Source organism: Rhinolophus sinicus, chromosome 3, assembly GCF_057876585.1.
Source record: "Rhinolophus sinicus isolate RSI-liver-muscle chromosome 3, RSI-T2T, whole genome shotgun sequence".
Lineage (NCBI taxonomy): Eukaryota > Metazoa > Chordata > Mammalia > Chiroptera > Rhinolophidae > Rhinolophus > Rhinolophus sinicus.
This window is the reverse complement of record NC_142503.1, coordinates 73429336-73448161: the sequence shown is the minus strand read 5'-3', so window position 1 is coordinate 73448161 and position 18826 is coordinate 73429336. Positions and strand designations below refer to the sequence as shown.

Below are 18826 nucleotides of genomic sequence, written 5' to 3'. Positions count from 1 at the left end.
TATAGGTAAAATACAAGCAACTATACAGAAGGCAGAGTCAAGATAACATTTATTGAGTTACTATGTATAAAACATCCCACATAACATGTGGAAGACAGTAAAAACTCAACATACGCTTTTCCCCACACACCCACTACCTGTTAAGCACCCTCTCCTCTATTCCCATTCTCATTTCCCGATAAATAAAACTAGGTGGAGGAAAATGGATCACATTGCTTATGCAGATGAAAAGAGAGTCAAAGATTTAAGTCAAGAAAACATACCAAAAAAGAAAAATCAAAGAATCCCACAACTTCTAGACTAAGATAACATTTGAAGACTTCCTCCACCAACAACATATAGTCAGACATGCTGGTGAGAAGGTCAGTTATCCTATTGTTTTTCTTTAAATCCCCTAAATTTTAAAACAGGAGTCATTTACAATGTGTGCATTTACAAATTGTGAAGAGTAGAAAGAACTACTTGGTTGTCTATAAACATGTGAAGAGATTCATTCGTAAACAGAGAAAAGCAAAAGATGATTCTATTTTTGAATGTTATGTATGCAATGGTTGATAAATTTTATTTTTATAATCCAAAGAGAACCTTCAGTTAAAACAATACCAAAATTTTTCAGATTAAAGGAATGCCCAGAGTAATTCAAATCTCTGTTCTTACCTTTGAAAGGCTCATTGATTCCAATATGATATTTAATACTGAAGCACAGGGTGGTTGGCACCCGCATAGTAGAGGCCTCTCCAAGTCCCCGGCCTCACCTTTCCTTGACCTACCTATCTCTTAACAATAGATCATCCCCCTGCAGCTTGAGCTCAGAATTTCTGTTCCCAGCCAGTTCCCTGTTTTAGAAAATTACCCTAAAACTTGTGATTAATACCCTTAGGCTCATTGATCACACTACCAGACTCCTCCCATCATTGTTCCTGGGTTGCTGACTCCACCGGAGAATCTCATCGCCAAAGAGAAGGCTCCATGCAGATCCCCAGAAACCCTCACATAGCCTCTGGAGGAACGCCCAGATTTTCCTTTAAATACCCCAAGCCAGTTTAAGAATGCTAAGGCAGTTTTTGGAGGTGTTAACCCGCTGCCTTCTCAGACCACTGGAGCTCTGATAATAAATTCTCCTAAGACCACTACTAAACAGAGAAAAGCAAAAGATTCTATGACCCAACTCCTGTGTTGGTCTATTGGCTGAGCGGTGCAGGCTGCATGAGCCCCAGACTCAGTTGGCCTCCGGTTTCAATACCAAATTGTAATAAGAGCCACAGTTTAAGTGAGAGAGGTAGGCTCCTAATATTCTGAGTTGTATAACAGTATAGATGCTGTTGCCATTCACTGAAATAAGGAATACTGAGAGTAAACTGGGTTGGGTTGGATTGGGTTGGATTGGGTTGGGTTGGGTTGGGTTGGGTTGGGTTGGGTTGGGTTGGGTTGGATTGAGATTTTTCATTCAGCCTTAGACACAGGAAATTCAGGGTACTTCTAAGACATCCAAGGAGGCACGTCAAGTAGGCAATTGATGACATGGCCAGAATTCAGAGGAGAACTCTGAGCAAGTATAATAAATGCATGTCACCTAGGGATAGAGTTCAGGGAGTGGTATTGTCCTAGTGTAGAATTAACCCCTGGTCACATTCACAGAATGTGAAAGTATTCACGGAACTTTACAAGAGTAAGAAAAGATTTACTGAAAGTCAAAAAAAGAGAGTTCCGTATAGAACTGGCAGAAGGAGTTTTGCCAGGGCAGTCTGAGAGAGAGCTGCCAAGACAGAGAGGTAAGACAGACACTGGCAGAAGTGTGCCCGGGCAGAGTCTGATGGAGACAGCAGGGCCAATGAGAAGGAGTGCTGGGGTTTTATATTTTTCATGCAGGATGTAGGGTGCTTGTCAGCTTGCAGGGCGGCTGCTGTTACAACTGTCTTCTCCTGGGAACTGCCCTGTTCCCCCCATCTATGATGGGTTTCAGCTTGCAGGGGGTTGCTGTTGAGATTGGGAACTGTTCTGTTCCCACCTATGATGGATGTAAGGCGCTTGTCAGCCTGCAGGTGCAGTGCTAGCCAGGGGATTCAGAGCCAAGCAGTTAATGTTTAGCTCATTCCTGTTAGCCCACAAGCTCATGCCTGTTAACTCTGCCTGCCCCATCCTGCCAGCTCACAAGCCCGCTCCTGTTAACTCTTTACTTGTCTCATCAGGTATGACATAGCCTAGGGCCCTGCCTGGAGTAACTACAAAATAGATTGCCTGAGTGGAGGAAAAGAACTTTATAAAGAATGAGTGGCCAGAAAGAGAGGTGAAAGATTGGGCATCTTGGGTCCCAAAGACCAAGGGAAAAGAAGGAACATGAGGTCAAGAAAGTCAGGTCTGTGAGGAGGTGAAGTAAGACAATTGCTAAATTCAGTGATGTAGGGATTATTGGTGATCTTGTGACAGTGACCCTATAGTTTCTATTTTGAGATTTAAACCTCTGGTGTAATTCTATTTGACTGTGGTTTGGCTTGGGACTTTTTGAAAGTTTTTCTTCTCTTTGTGTCCCTTCCCCTCCCACCAAACTTTAATGATTCTGTTTACTATACATTTACTATGCATATCAGTTTCAATGGTTCTGTATAACTTCTGGCCTCTTGCTTGCCTGGCCTGGTGATTTGGGAGAGGTTTGTTTCATCTGTCCCTGAGGCAGGCCAGCCTCTGGGAAGCCCCTTTTTCCTGGGGCTGCCTGACCAACTTCTCCTTTCCTTTGTTCTGCCTCTCCTTGCCGGCCTATAAAACCTTTGGGCATTATTGAGAGCAGGAAGGCAGTCTTTGTGACAAGGAGTCCACTGTGTTCCCTTACTGCTGGTGGTATTTTGGAATAAACTTGCTTTTCTTTCCACCAACCTCACCTCTTGAGTTTTGGCTTTTGTGTGGCGAGCAGCCGGACCTTTTACAGTAACAATCTTACAGATACCTATTTCAATAGTGATGGGCCAGTAGCCAGATATATGTGGGTTGAGAACTACGTTGCAATTGAGAAAATGAGTGTGCATAATTATTGTTCAAACAAATTTGACTAAGAAAACAGAAGGCAAAGACGGTAGTTAGGAGAAAACATGAAGTTTCAAGAAGGGTTACCTGCGGTGGGCCGAGAAGTGAAGATTATTTTTATGAGTCAAAATAGCTTATTTGTTTGTTTGTTTGTTTGTTTATTATTTATTTCACAGTGGCCCATGAAGGGATCAAACCAGCAACCTTGGTGTTACTAGCACCACGCTCTAACTGACTGGGCTAACTGGCCGCCCCAGAATAAGTATATTTAAAAAGTGAGCAGAAGACTCAGCTGAGAAGAAATGGTGAACATAGTATACAAAATAATGCAAATGTCCTGGGAAAGTAAAAGATGGTGAGATACAGAAGACAGTCAGAAGAAACAGAGTTGGATGACACAACGAACAGTTCGTCCACAGAAGTAAAGAAAGAGAATGGGCACAAATGTGTGGATGTGGATATCTAGTCCCAGAAAACGAGGAAGTTGCCACCTGATGATTCTAATTCTTTCTGTAATATAGGAAAGGTCCCTATGCTGGGAGAGATAAGAGCTTTACTAGAAGTGGAGAATATTTGAAAAGTTGTGAAAGTAAAAGCACATATAGACCACAGAACTCCTACACATCACCTTGTCCTTGAGAGTCTTGATAAATCAAGCCAGTTGTGAGAGTATGATAGAAACAAATGTACATGGTCTCATCACGTTAGACAAACCACACCAGTAACCCCTGTTGGAGATGCAAACAATGACCAAAGGCAAATTAGGAATTACAAATTGTATCAAAATTTAAACCTTGAAACAGTAGAAAGCATAATTAATGCAATTAGTAAAAACACGAGTATACGAGGGCAAGTAATACCAGTGGATTCAGAAAGATATTTACGGATCCAGAAATCAACAACAACAAAAACAACAGTAAGATAAAAATAGCACAGCAAATCTCAGGAGGATTTTTATAGGCGAAGCAGATTTCTATTTCCTAATAGGTTTGTGTGCTTCCTTCTAGTACAGCAGAAGCCAATTTCTACATAACACTGGCCTGTCACTTTCTTAACAAGGAATTCACAGTAAATCTGGTGGGCCCTGACAAGGAGAAGTAAAAACAGCTTTTAACAGGATTTTCCAGAAAATGGAAGTTTCAAACGTAAAACATTGAAACATATAATCAGTACGCTATATTGACAAAAACACAGAATCATTTTTCTGGAGTCCTATCTTAGAAAGTATCTCAACTATACAAAGCTTTATACTTAAAACAACATTTCAGCTTCTAGAAATTTTACATCCATAATACATATAGAAGTATTTATGTAAAATTCCTTCAAATTATTTTTGTTTTACTCACTCAGACTTCTTTTCATAGGTTTTAGAAGATTCTTCAATTCTCTTCTCTAGCTCCAGGACAGCCTCCTCCTTTTTTAAAAGCATTTGCTGTGTTTGTGTAAGTTCGTCTGCTAAAGTTTTCAACCTAGAATGAACAGTTTCATCATTAGCAATAAATGTATATTAATTACATTCACTTTATACACATACAAAAACAACATTCAGGGTTGTAATGTCCAAAACAGTAGCCAAATATAATTTAATTTAGACTAAATAAAAATACAATTTCAGTTCCTGGGTTGCATTAATCGCATTTCCAGGGCTGAACAGTCACAATAGTACTCTTGGGCAGTGCTGTTCTAGAGAGTCTTAGTCATTAAATAGAAAAAGAGAAACAAACAAAAACAGAGAAAAAGGATTAAAGTAAATAATTTGTGTCTGTCCCAGGAAGAGTATATAGTGAAAAGACTACAGTTTTTATTTTCAAACATATATTTATATACTGGCTCTGTCACTTTGTATCTGAGATCCTGGCCAAATTACTTACTTAGCTCATTGAATCTATTTTCTCATTTGTAATTTAGGTATAGTAATATCTCCTTCAAAGCATTGTTTTGAGATTCAAATGAACTAATGAAGATACAATGACTGGAATTAGGAGGCACTGAGTAAATGGTATCTAGTATTTTTTTGCATCTGATATATTATTTAATCTTCATAATAATCTATTAGATAGATACTATTACCGTAATTTGAAAGAAAAGAAAGTGAGGCTCAGTTGTTTAACAATTGAAATTGATAGTAAGCTATTGTCACATACTGTATGTAATGCTTTAGAGCTATTTTTCTATACAACTTGAAGAGAATTAAATACACCAAGTTAATATGCCCTCAGACCAGATAATTTATGATTGCATAAAATACATTTGGTCCTGAATAGAAATATTTTTACCACAAAAAAAACACACAACTATCATATCACATAAAATATTTTTTCTTCAGCCTTTTAAAGCTAGACATGAAACCCCAAATATACAAAAATATATTAAATAATATAACTCTATGCAAATTTAAAATTATTTAAAGTTCAAGAGATGGTAAAGTCAAAAGTAAAAGTCAAATTATGAATGTTTACAGTGTTAATTACAAGTAAAAACCCTCTTAACACAGAAAAATTTCTAGAAACAAGACAACCTAAAATGAAAGTGGACAAAGACACAATTGGAAGTTCATCAAGAAAAAATTCAAATAATGAATAAGCACATAGAAATATTTACAACCTGACCCACAATTAAGTATCAGCGGATTAAATAAACAATAACTTATTTTTCACCTACTAAAATTCACAAGTATAAAAAAGAACGATAATATCTAGTATTCTCAATAGTTTTAAAAAAATGAAAAATAGAAACACATATACACTGCTGATATAACAAAACTGTCCCATGTTTTTCAGAGGTCATCTTGGAATTGTGTATCAAACCTCAAGTTAGAATATTCTGTGACCATCTAAAATTCTGTCTTACCAAAATACTTCACAATGTGCAGAACATGTGTCCATATAAAGATATTTGTTGCAACACTTTCTAAAACAAAAAACTAGAAAATACATACATGTCCATCAACAGAGGAATCGCTGAATAAATGTTAATCCCTTTAAGAGATAGAATAGCATATACCATGTTTCCCCGAAAATAAGACCTAGCCGGACAATCAGCTCTAATGCATCTTTTGGAGCAAAAATTAATATAAGATCGGTCTTATTTTACTATAATACAACAACAGGTCTTATATAACTAAATATAAGACCGGGTCTTAATATAAGACCCGGTCTTATATTACTTTTTGTTCCAAAAGACGCATTAGAGCTGATTGCCTGGCTAGGTCTTATTTTCGGGGAAACACAGTAGTCACTAAAAAAGTTAGTTGTGCACTTAAAGGGTTCTTCTAGGACATATTTTTAAATTAAAAGACATGATGCAAAATACATATTGCAAGGTTCCATTTATATGAAAATAAATATATGTGTATATGTGCTACATGCTGAATGGTATACCCTCAAAATGCATATGTTGAAGCCCTAACCCCCAATTAGGGTCAGATGATGTACTGAGAGTGGAGCCCTCATGATGGGATCAGTGCCTTTAAAAGAAGAGGTACCAGAGAGCTTGCTCATGCTTTCTCTCCTTCTCCAAGTACACACAAAGAAGAGGTCATGTGAGTACACACAACAAAAAGGCAGCAGACTACAAGCCAGGAAGAGTCTCACTAGGACCCAAACTTTCTGGAACCTTGATCTAGAATTTCTAACCTCCAAAACTGTCAGAAATAAACAGCTCTTGTTTAATCCATCAGTTTACGGTATTTTGTTATGGCAGCCAGAGCACACTAATATTGTGTGTGTGTGTGTGTGTGTGTGTGTGTGTGTGTGTGTGTGTGAATGCACAAGAGAAGAACAGATTACTATAAACAAAACTTTCATCAACACTTTGAGGGAAATGGGACTGGAAAATGGGGTGATTTAAGGCCAAAAAACCCTTGTATATTTTACTCTATATTTATCTATATTAGTTGAATCTCTTATAATGAATGAATTTAATTTTTAATCAATAAATAACAGATAATAGAGATGGAAGAGGCAAAAAAGTATGAGACATAATCAGAAGAACTTAAAATATAGCAATCTAGATTATTTTATTTCTGTTTGGAGTTAAGCAAAATAATAAATCTCAATAGGTTTCTGAGGGCATTACTATATTACAGCAAAACATAATCAATGATGCTTATAATGATCTAGCATCATAAGGAAAGGTTACACTAATATCAGTATTTTTCGTTAAGAATATACATATATAAGAGATTTATATCAAAACTAGTAAAAATGTTTTAATTTGATGGCATTATGAACTTCAGTTATCTGGAAAATTGATTTGCGTAGAATAGTTCATAACCTGACCAGATAAAGAATGCATTACTGTATTAAAATTAGAGGCCATTCTCAAGAAAGCTACATTTCAACCTCTGGTTTCAAATGACTTATTAAATAATTATTAATATGTACATAACACATAATGCTTTGCTGTTTATAAAACTCTGCCTTATACATTATCCCATTTAATTCTCATCAAAGTCTAGAACACAGGACCCTACCTCAGAACCTGCCCTAAACACCTTCTGATACCCCATTCTAGAGAAAAGCTAACAGTAAAAACCAGCTTCTCACCACTTGGCCATGTTACATCAAAGCTGAATTTGATGGAAAGCTCTTCCCCTCTCTTCCTCACTTCCTCTCTTCTGTTCTTATACTTCTCTCTCTTAGACCTTTTTCTTACTCTTTTTCTGATTAATTTTCCATTCACCTCTTTTCTCAATTCTTCATTCATTAACTCAAGCAAGTGTTTACTAAGCACGTACCCTGTGTCTGCCAATCTACTAGACGCTAAGGATACAACAATAAACAAGTTTGGTTTTAGGAAAGTTCCATTCAGGACTGACATCAGCCTTTTTTCCTCAACCCTCTCTTTTCTTCTTCTTTCCTCTCTTTGACTATTACTGTTTGCTTTCCCACTTTCTTCTCCATTCTTCTCACTGTACCATGTCCTCAACTCCATCCTAAAATAAACCCATCATCCCATGAAACTGTAGGTTGCAGACACCATGGCTTACTCTCCACTTACATCCCTTAAACTTAGCACAATGTCTTATACGGTTATGTGCTCAGCTCAGTTCTCACTAGAAGCCCACACATTCAGCTTTTTTCCATAATTCTCTAATAACTACCAAGACTCTCCTGATTCCTATAATTTTGAATTATCTAGAAAGACCAAAGAACAACCTCAATGTGAGAACAACACAATTTATGACATTCACCCACCAACCAATTCTAGAGCTAAACAGATATGTAAACCATTACTGCAACGGTGCAGCGAGGGAAGCGTTAGTTCTCTGTATGTGAGTCATTAGTACAGAGCTATCTCTACATGGAAAAATGACATCGTCAAGCTAATCACTTCACCTTGCCACATCAGAGCAAGAGAAGTATTCGTGTTTACAACTCTACATCTGTACTGCATTTTGTAAAGCACCTTATTATGGGGTGTACCAGACACCAGCTCTAGAATCAGATACCCTCATGTTCAATATTTACTTAGCTTTTCTAAACTTCCAATTCCTACTCTATTAAAATAGAAATTAATTTACCATCTAACCTAAAGGGTTCCTGTGACTACAATGCTTATTTTAAAATTTACTAGTAGAGATTTTGAAGCATAGTATGTTCCCTATAAATGTAACTTTATATTAGTAACTAATTTTATTAGTTCCATAAGAAACATTTTTTCTAAAAAGTAATTTTCAATTTGTCTTCTGTTTTTTTAAAAAAGGTATTTTTGTTAACATTGGGTGCAAAAAATAATGTTGCTCCCAAGGCAGAGGTAGGATTGAATATATTTTAAACAAAACTAGGAACAGGTTATATTTGTATTATTTATATATTATTTTCAATTACAGACAAGTAAAATAAAGGAATATTACAAGGATGCTACATTAAAAATAGAGAAGCTATTAATAATTAAAAGTTGTGTTTCCCTTCACGACGTTATTTCCAAGAACTTTAAATTTTGGGAATGTGAAAAATTTTCAGTTTCATGAGACAATATAAGCTTATAATTTCTTTGTTCCTGTTGGTGCAAATAAAACAGTGAGTAAAACAGTGAGTATAAAACAGACACATACATACACATTCACACACATACATGGTGATTTGATGTGACATAATAGTAATAAAATTACCACAAATCTAAAAGGAAGCAAAAAATAAGAAATTGATTTTTTTCATGTTTATAATCTGGAAAAATTCAAAGGAAGATGCTTGATTGTGGGGAACATCATAGTTACCTCATAAACTTTAGTGCTGCTTTTTTTACTTGCTATTTTTACTCTAACAGGCTAGAAAGGGAGAAATGAGATGAAAGCTAGATTCCTGATCCACTGCTATAATGAGCAAGTTTAAACCATCTAGACCACCTAACCCCATTTATCAGAAACCACTGGCACATGACAGTTGTAGCAAAGTAGGTTAAAATCCAAATCTGCTAATGCCTTCTACTTCCTTTAGTAATCATTCAGCCTTCTGAAAACAATAGCAGTTGAGCTTTCACTGAGGAATTAAATTTGAGGCTTTATTATGCTACAAAATTTTTAGTACACCTGTCAGCTCTTGTATTAGAAGAGTAAGGTGATATTTATGATTTCTTTTCAAATTCAAATTTAAATTTATGTGCTAAATCAACTTTAACCCAGAAAGAGAAAGAAAACTGCCATGGGATTACTCGGTGCCCTAAAGAACTGGAAAGGCACCAAAAGTTGAAACAAAGGCCTAGAAGAGCTAACATACTTTTCCCTGGGCAGATCTATTCTGTTAGAATTTCCTACCTGTTAGGTTCAGCAATGAAGGCCCAAGGAAGAAAAAAGACAAGAATAAGGAAAGGAAAAGGAGATGGAGGAAAATAGTAATATTAGTTTCCCCTACATTTTCTAATTCCTGATCATGTCAAGAAAATAGTTCTTCTTGAGGCTTTAATCTTTTGACAGTCTGAGGAAAAAAAAAAAAAATGAAAAAAATTGAGTAAGTCTTTTAAGTCAAAACTTCTTAATATTTCTAAATCTCTACAGATCCATGGCTGCAAATTCAAAGTAGAAAAGACAAATGATTTAGAAGAATGGAATTATCTGGGGGAAAGTATGTTCCCTTTTTTACCACCATTCCCCTAAATAAAAAGTGGGGTGGATTAAGTGAAGAGAAAAACATGATAGTAATTACAGTTTTACCTATGATGACATAATAAATGTAAGAATAGTTTGCAAATTTCAAAGCTCTATTCACAATGATGTCATTGTTATATATTTTGCACACAAATATAATAGTAACAGTTCAAATGGTTTATTTATATTTTTAAATTAATGGTATACTAAACAATTGTTATGTAAAACATTTAAGTCATAAAATGACATTGCCTAAAAAAAAAAAAAAAAAAAAAAACATAATACTTAACATTTCCTGAGTGCCAAGCACAGTTTTAAGCACTTTATAAATATGCACTTAAATTCACATCATTCTTATAACATTTATTATTATTTTCATTATCATATAAGGAACTGAGGCACAGAGAGGTTAAGAATCTTGTCTGAGGTCACAGAGCTGTTAAGTGGCAGACCTGTCATTAGAGCCCAGGCTTGCAGGACATTTGGTCCTGTCTAAAACATCTACTGAAGACATTCAGTCCACGTGAAAAGGTTCTGTATAAAATGTCCCTAGAAACAGCTGAACCACATCTAAAGGTCCTTGAGATTTGGTCCCATCCCAAAATGTCCCAAACATCCCAAAATGTGCACGGGGTCCATACCAAAATGTCCTTGATATTTGGACGTGCCCTATAATGTCCATGGAGACATTTGGTCCATGTCCGAAAGTCCTTGAAGTGTGAGGAGACCAAAAGCAGAGCCATGGACAAGTTATCACCCAGGTTCTTGGTGGTCACATTCAAATACGGCCACCAACCTCACAACGATACTGACAGAATCAAGCCCACATTACTGAAACTGTTCACAGACAGAATGAAGAGAAAGCCAATAGGGTTGATACATACTCGAGAGCAATTGCTCAACTTCAGAGTAACCTTGCCAAACTTCATAATGAGGAAGAACAAGAATAAACATGAAATCCAAGATTCCTCATGATTACAGGAAAATAATATCCATACAATTTGAACAAGGTTCGATGTCTGCATTGTGCAATGAATCATGGACCAACGTCTCTGTGCACATTTTGGGCCAGGACCAACTATCAAGGACATTTTGGTATGGAACAAATGGCTCCAGGAAGTTTTGGACAGGACCAAATGTCCACTAATCGAGCCCAAGCAGCTTAGATACTAAGTCTATGATTTTTACAACTAATACCCTCCATCTCAGTAATTCCACCTCATAAAATTTATCCAATATATATGCTTCAACAAGTGTACAACAAGATGTATTTACCAGGATGTTTATTGTGGCACTATTTGTAATCTCAATAATCAAAGGTGAACTTGCTATGATGGTAATGCCACATACCCTTCAGGCACCTCACTTGCATGATACCTTCTAAGTCTCTGCACTTAATTTTATATTTGTAGATATGTTATCATATTTCTTTTAGATGCCCCCACCCCCAAATTTTATGAGGTTCAGGCCCACAAAACCTGCATCCACTCCTGGCAATATGAAAAAATTGGAAATAATTTAGATGTCCATCAATAAATAGCTAAATTAAGTAAATTATGTTACATGAAAGTAAAATACTGTACCCCATTAAGATTTCATATATTTAAGAAACGAGAATGAGGCAAAAGACTATGCATAAAATAATCCCACTTAAGAAAACAGTTTATATACATATAGTGCTTGTATATACATTCTGGAAAGATACATGAGTTTGTTTTAATGAATTAACACTGCAAGTTAGAAATGGGATCTACAAAAAAGAGAACTTTGATTTTCATTGCATATTCTTTTGTAAGATTTTGCAGATTTTATCACCTGCATGCATTAGTTTATTTTTAAAGATTTAATTGTATTTAAAGATACAAAAGCCTAAAACAACTATTGTGGATAGTTACAAGTTTTCAGCACTTACGCAATACTTTTTTTATGTTGTCAAACCACTGGATACCATTATCTAATCTTACACCACTCTTACAGAGACCCAACTTCCAAAAAAATTATAAATTATAAATTTATAATTTATAAATTATAAATTTCCAACACTGTCACATTAATTGTGATAGTTGGGTTAAATAAAAAAACATGGAATAAGGGTTACAGTTGCCTGAAGTTACCTTCCTGACATCTATTTTTCCTCTATTACTGTGATGTAAATTAAGAAATAAACCATTTCTTGTGATCTCTCCCTTAGAATATATTAATCATTGCAATAGCATAGCAATTTATGGATGACCTTAAATCTTTCTTAGCCATTCTCAAGATTAAGTAGAAGATGGCTCATAATCAACCAAGCAAAAGTTATGAATTTCTGTTAAAAATATCCATCTCCTCATATACGACCTAATCAAACTCCAATCCAATAAATCCACTTGCCGTCTATGTGACTTCTTTGTTTCCCTTAATCAAACTGTCCCTCTAACATGTTATCTGCCTCTTATTATTTTACATATTTCCAAATCTTTCCAACTCGCTCATTCAGAAAGTATTCCCCTAACACAGCCTCACATAATTGTAGTATATGTTCAACCAAAGACCAAACTTGAGCTAAGACTATAAATGAAAATAGCCAAAAACAAACTTGATAAAACCAAGATTCTGCTTAAGACATGCGAGTATTGAAGTCATTGTATTGATTGACGAGGTGAATTCAGACAGTCTAAGGGGTAAAACTGGTGCCATTTCCTACAACAGGAGTCAGTAAACGTTTTCTAGAAAGGTCTAGAGAGTAAATATTTTAGGCTTTTGAACCAAGAGTTAAAATCAAGGAATATTATGTAGGTGTTAACATAACAGATGAGAAAACAAATATTCACAAATATTTTATTGACAAATTCAACACATAATAATAATTGGGTACAATTTATAAAAACACCAATCTACTAATGAGGATAGAAATCTTTTGAAGGTGGTAATATTTACCTTCATTGGGGTTCCAAGTTAGTGCTTATCCTCAAAATTAACTATAAATGTTCACTTGTTAATGCAGCTATATAATGAGATTTTATGTATTTCATCTTTAAAGATATCTTTTCAAATAGATGGGTATTGCCAAATATCAGTATCAATCTATGAGCATATGATTTTAATTGAATATATTTATTGCTAAGCAAGCATTTATAAAATTATATTGCATGCTTTTTAGAAAGTCATTATATTACACAGTCACCACTTGTAATTCAAAGTTAGGTGGGAATTCCTCAATTGTACATATACATGGATTCTGAAATGTCTAAATATTTGCACCAAGGTCCAAACCTCACTGCTGGAAATACAATTTGAGCTCAGAAAATTCTTCAGTTACAAAGTTTGTGGGAATGGTGATCTTGCTTCATGTTTTAATGTTTAACAACACAGGAAGAATATAAAACAGCTTGATATTACCTGGGACTCAAAATAACATTAGTTGTCATCTAAATGACTTTACTGCAGTATAAGTTCTACATATTAGCACTAGCTTGTAATTTTCAGTTGAATTCAATAGGAAAACTATCAAAGTCTTTAGCACAAGCTAACTTCCAAAACTTTGGGAAATTGGTGTTCAATAACAGTAGCTGAGGGAAATTCTGATTATTTAGAAATATTTCAATCTGGGCTCTGAGCTCAAAAAAAGTCACAATGAAACTTTTCCACTTCTAAATTATCAAAGTCCTATATGATGGGGCAAGTCAAGATATTTAGTTTTAATTTCTGACAAAAATTCATGTTCCATAAGAGCAAATAAAGGTCACTGTTGGCATTGATTCAATAACATATGGTTAGATTCAAATATTTTCCACAAAGTATTTGCTAATGAATAATACAATGAATAAGCATAGGATTTAAATACTTAATATTTTCACGTTTTGTAAATTCGTTCGACAAAGCCTCTTTTTAATCCACATGTATTTTTCACACCAACATTTGTAACAAAGCTTAACAGATTCTACTTCAGTTTATACTGGATAATTGTTTTCTTAACTTTTTTGAAAATATTCTTGTCTGTATTGTATCCACATTAGCTACTCACAGAGAGTAAGTCTTCAGTTACTTAAAACTTGGCATTGACTCTTCAAATAAACAACTGAGAAGTTTTGATTGCACCTGATAACTTATCAAGAATCAGGGAAAACCACTTAAAATCATCTGTCTTTTTATTTTAATCAATTAACTAATGATGTAGCTCTCAATATCTCAACTCTTCAAGCAAATGTTCTCACTAAAAGATTAACAGTCATAAACAAGTTTATTTTCTCTAGACATATTTCTTCAGTTGCTGCAGTGAAATACTAATTAATTCACCATTGGTAAATGGCTTTCCTTGCTCAGCTAACAAATGAGCCACCCAGAAACTTATTTTGATTGCATCCTCATTTCATAGTTTATTTCTCTGAAGGAAGTCTCCTGTGATGAGGTATTCCATTTTAAATTTTCTAATTTTTCTGACTAGTGCCACCCTGTGAGCTGGTAATATTGAAATGAGAGTACAATCTGGAAATATAAACATATATTATTTTAGCAGAGCCACAGTGTCACTGCATAATAAACACAATGCTTTACCATCTAATTCAATAACAAAATAATCCAAACTCCACTGTGTCTTAAAATGTGACATTCAAAATCCATTTTCTCTTCTTGTTTTGACTTGATAGGCATGCACTGATAATAAAAAGTAAATAAAATGATGTAGTTATAGCAATATGTGTGGCACTCAAAATGCTGTTGAGTTATAACTGTGTAACTGAGATCTGGAGTGCACCAAATAGCAATATAAAGTGATGAGAATGCCATTATTGGTCTATGTCTCAACAGTTCAACTTTGCCATTGCAGCAGGAAATCATCTATAGACAACAGGTAAATGAAGGGGTGTGGCTGTGTTCCAATAAAACTGTATTTAAGTACTCTGATGTTAAAATTTCATATAATTGTCATATATCACAAGTTGCAATTCTCCTTTTGATTTTTTTAAACCATTTAAAAATATAAACAGCGTTCTTAGTTCAGAGATTGCACAAAAATAGGTGGCAACCTAGATGTGGCCTACAGGCTGTGGTTTGCTGACTCATGTCGCACAAAATCCAAGAAAATCACTTTTCCACAGAGAGAATTACCATTCTTCAATTAAGAGATCTTATTTATATCCCACTGTAAAATTTAAACACATTCTGACTTTAAATTTTAAAAACTGTATTGGGAAACATGAGGCCTGAGGTTGGGCTTTAGTGTAGAATACAAGACTATACATTTGACACAACTGTCTGAAATTCAAATATATCTCCTATTGATAGGTAGTAAGTTTATAATAAAGAGACCTCATTTGAAACTAGAAAATTGAATCAACACAAGAACTAAACAAAACCTTAACTCTTTATCATTTTAATAAAATCAATCAAAATTCCTCTTTTGGCAGACATGTTAATGCTCATATTATTATGGAATAAGTTGCTATCTGGAATCTGCCTTACTTAAACTACTGATGTGCAAATTCATAATTCCATTTACCCTGCTTTAAGTTTGAGGTAGATCACAAACAGATGCCTCATCTATCCAAAATGTCCAAACCCATAAAACAGACACTTAAACATATCCCTCTGGTCTTCAAAATTTCGTAGACCTGATTTTTTCAGGTTATTTTGATAAACTAAAATTACTGAGTCAGAAAATTTTCAATTAAACAATGATTACATTGGAGGAAATACTTGCATATATAATCTTAATAAATAGATGATTATAAAAATCAATATAGTATCTCTTCCAGCATTTGGCAAAGAAGAGATCCAAAAAAAAGGCAGATGAGGAGGGGTGGTGGAGAGCAAGAAGAGAGGCTACAAATAATAGAGACAAAGGGAGAAACCTCAGATTCAAGCCTGAAAGTAATACAACCTAAGAGCATGTATAGTGGGAATCACACAGTCTCAGGTATCCAGTGCTAGAAATTATCAGAGACTGAGAACTAGCCCTCTAACACAATCATAATCTGCCAAAAAAATTTCCTATAAATAGGAAATAAACAATCTTATAAATAATTGAGTTTAACTCTTCTATATATATACATATATACCTTTATATCGTTGATAGATATTAAGAATATGATAAAATGCTCAGTGGCACATATTTAGATGGGTAAATGTAGTAACTTTGTCATTAACATTATATCATTAGATTTCCATCAAGGCTGAAAAGGGGCAGGCAGCAACACTATATAATCTTGTTTTGGATATAGATACTAGCTGTGTAATAATCCCAGAACCTCTTACATTTATTTGAGAAAACCCTACACTATATAATAAACAGAAACCAAGAATATAAATTATTAAATTTATGAGTAAGTTTCTGTAATGAAAATGACAATTTTCATTTTTTATTTTACATTTAAGAATCTTTTAAAAAGGGAAAAGAAAGAAATTAAAAGGTATCTTTTTATGACTAAGAAAGTGAAAGAGATAACCTTAGGGAAAGGGCATGGCATCTATTAAACTTCAAATACCTTCCAAGAAAAGGGTGACCCAGAAGTATGGCAGATCGGAAGAAAAAACAATGTTAAGAGTGAAATGGAATTCTTGTTAATCTATTGTAAAAATGCTAGTTTTTGCCAATTAATGCTATACAATTTGAGGAACATAAGCTCATTAGGAAGTTTAAATAAAAGACATTCTTTTTTTTCTTTTTTTCTTTTATTTATTTAAGTGTGTTTTCTCAGGACCTATCAGCTTCAAGTCAAGCAGTTGTCTCAATGTAGTTGTTGAGGGCGCAGCTCACAGTGGCCCATGTGGGGATCGAACCCAGCAACCTTGATGTTAAGAGCACTGTGCTCTAACCAACTGAGCTAACCGGCTGCCCCTAAAATACATTCTTTATATAAAAGATATTCAAGTAGAGCAGTAGTTCTCAGCCATTTGGGGTCATGAAACCCTCTGAAAATTTGCTTGAACCTCCCCCCAGAAAACAACACACCCTTTTCTACAAAGAATTTTAGTGGGCTTATGGCAGAGATTTTCAATCCCGTCTACACATTAAAATCACTTGAAAAGTGTACCAAAAATTCCAATGCCTGGATCTTACCCTCAGAAAATCTGATTTAGTTGGTTTGGGTTGAGTCCCAGGCATCAGCATTTTTTTAAAGCTCCCTAAGTGATACTAATATGGAGCCAGATATGAGATCCACTATTCAGAAACTCCCTCAAATCTCTCCAGTCTTCATTTACTCACTCATTTAACAAAAATGTTAATTAATCATTCACAACATCTAACATCTAGCTGAAAATCTTGAAGAGTCCAAGAGAAATGTGCTCCAATTTTCTCTGTTTCATACTCACTGCTAATCAGCAGTCTGGCAGATTGCCAGTATGACTCCTATTTATAGAAAAATTCTCCAAGAGTCAGAAATTAATGATTCTCACTTCTAAACTAATGTAACTTTTCACAAAGAACAGGGTAATCCATCTCTTAAACAAACATAAAAGCATACAAAGCAAAAAAGAAAAATGTTTCTGAAGCTTTCCTTAACATCATTCCTTATTAATGCATTACAGCATTTAAACAGGCTAAGGAAAAATGTAAAACACAAGAAAGCACAGGCCATAAAATATTAGCATTTTCATATAGAGCTTTTGAGAGTGTTTTATTCTAAAACAATATAAAGCAAGGTGATTCGGGAACAAATGCTTAGAGAAAGGATACGGAACAGACACAAAGGGAAGAAAAGTAAATACCTAATATTCTGGAGAGAGTCATGCTAACAAAAAGGGCAAAGAAATGAGAAATAAAACCATATTTATTTAACATTATTATAAACATTGGCCCCAACATGCTTTTCAACTTACTCCATCAATTGACCTCCATTTCAAGATATATTTTATGTATATTAAAACATATATATGTACTATTCTTTAATTAATAGGCTCAGTCCATAAATACTATTCCATAACTTGTTTTTGCTCTTTATCATATATTTTGGATATCTTTCCATACAACCATATAATATTAACAAGCTATATGTCTTGTATTATTTAAAACCTGCGTAATGGAAAAATTGTGGCGATACTATGAATATATCATAATTCATTTAACCAATCCCTTATTGATAAATATTTAAGGTGTTTCCAGTGTTCTGCCAAAACAAAACGACTGTATTGAGACTTTTATAGTCCTTGGCCTCTATCCAAATGATATCATATATATATATATAAGTGATTTCTCAGAAACCCTCATTCATATGCAGATATTAAAAAGTGAGAAAATATAACCTACAAATTGTTTGCAATATTTTTGTGTACACTGAATTTAATAATTAATGAAAGTGACATATTATATCTTATAACAGTTTCTTTTCATCTTTTGGAACTAACAAAAAAATTTCAGATCGCAAATATTTTCAAAGGCCTTGAAAAACATAAGCACTGTGCTCACACTCCTTAATGTATAAAACCACTTCAAGCAATAAAACAAAACAAAACAAAAAACGAATACATAGAGCCTACTATGTGCCAAGGACTATTCAAAGCATTCTACATTAATTCATGCGTGTAACAATCTTCACAACACTGTGAACTGGATGCCATTATTATTACCATTTTACAATTAAGAAAAATGAGGTACAAAAGAATTAAATAATCTGTCTAGTTTCACAATGATAATAAGCCATACTGTCAGGATTCAGTTCCAGGCAACCCACTATATTATTCTTGTATACACATCTTTGCATACTTGTAAGCAATCTAAGGTAATTCCACTAATATATGGAT

At 34.4% G+C, this 18826-nt stretch overlaps 1 protein-coding gene across 4 annotated transcripts in view; it reads right to left on the bottom strand.

Annotated features, from left to right (window-relative positions):
• FER (FER tyrosine kinase) overlaps positions 1-18826 on the bottom strand; it is a 374252-nt gene that overhangs the window by 266188 nt on the left and 89238 nt on the right. For all 4 annotated transcript variants that reach the window (XM_019727984.3, XM_019727983.3, XM_019727985.3 and 1 more), the window contains one exon: positions 4365-4487. In XM_019727984.3, the coding sequence (XP_019583543.2) occupies positions 4365-4487 (123 nt within the window). The remainder of the gene's footprint in view (positions 1-4364; positions 4488-18826) is intronic.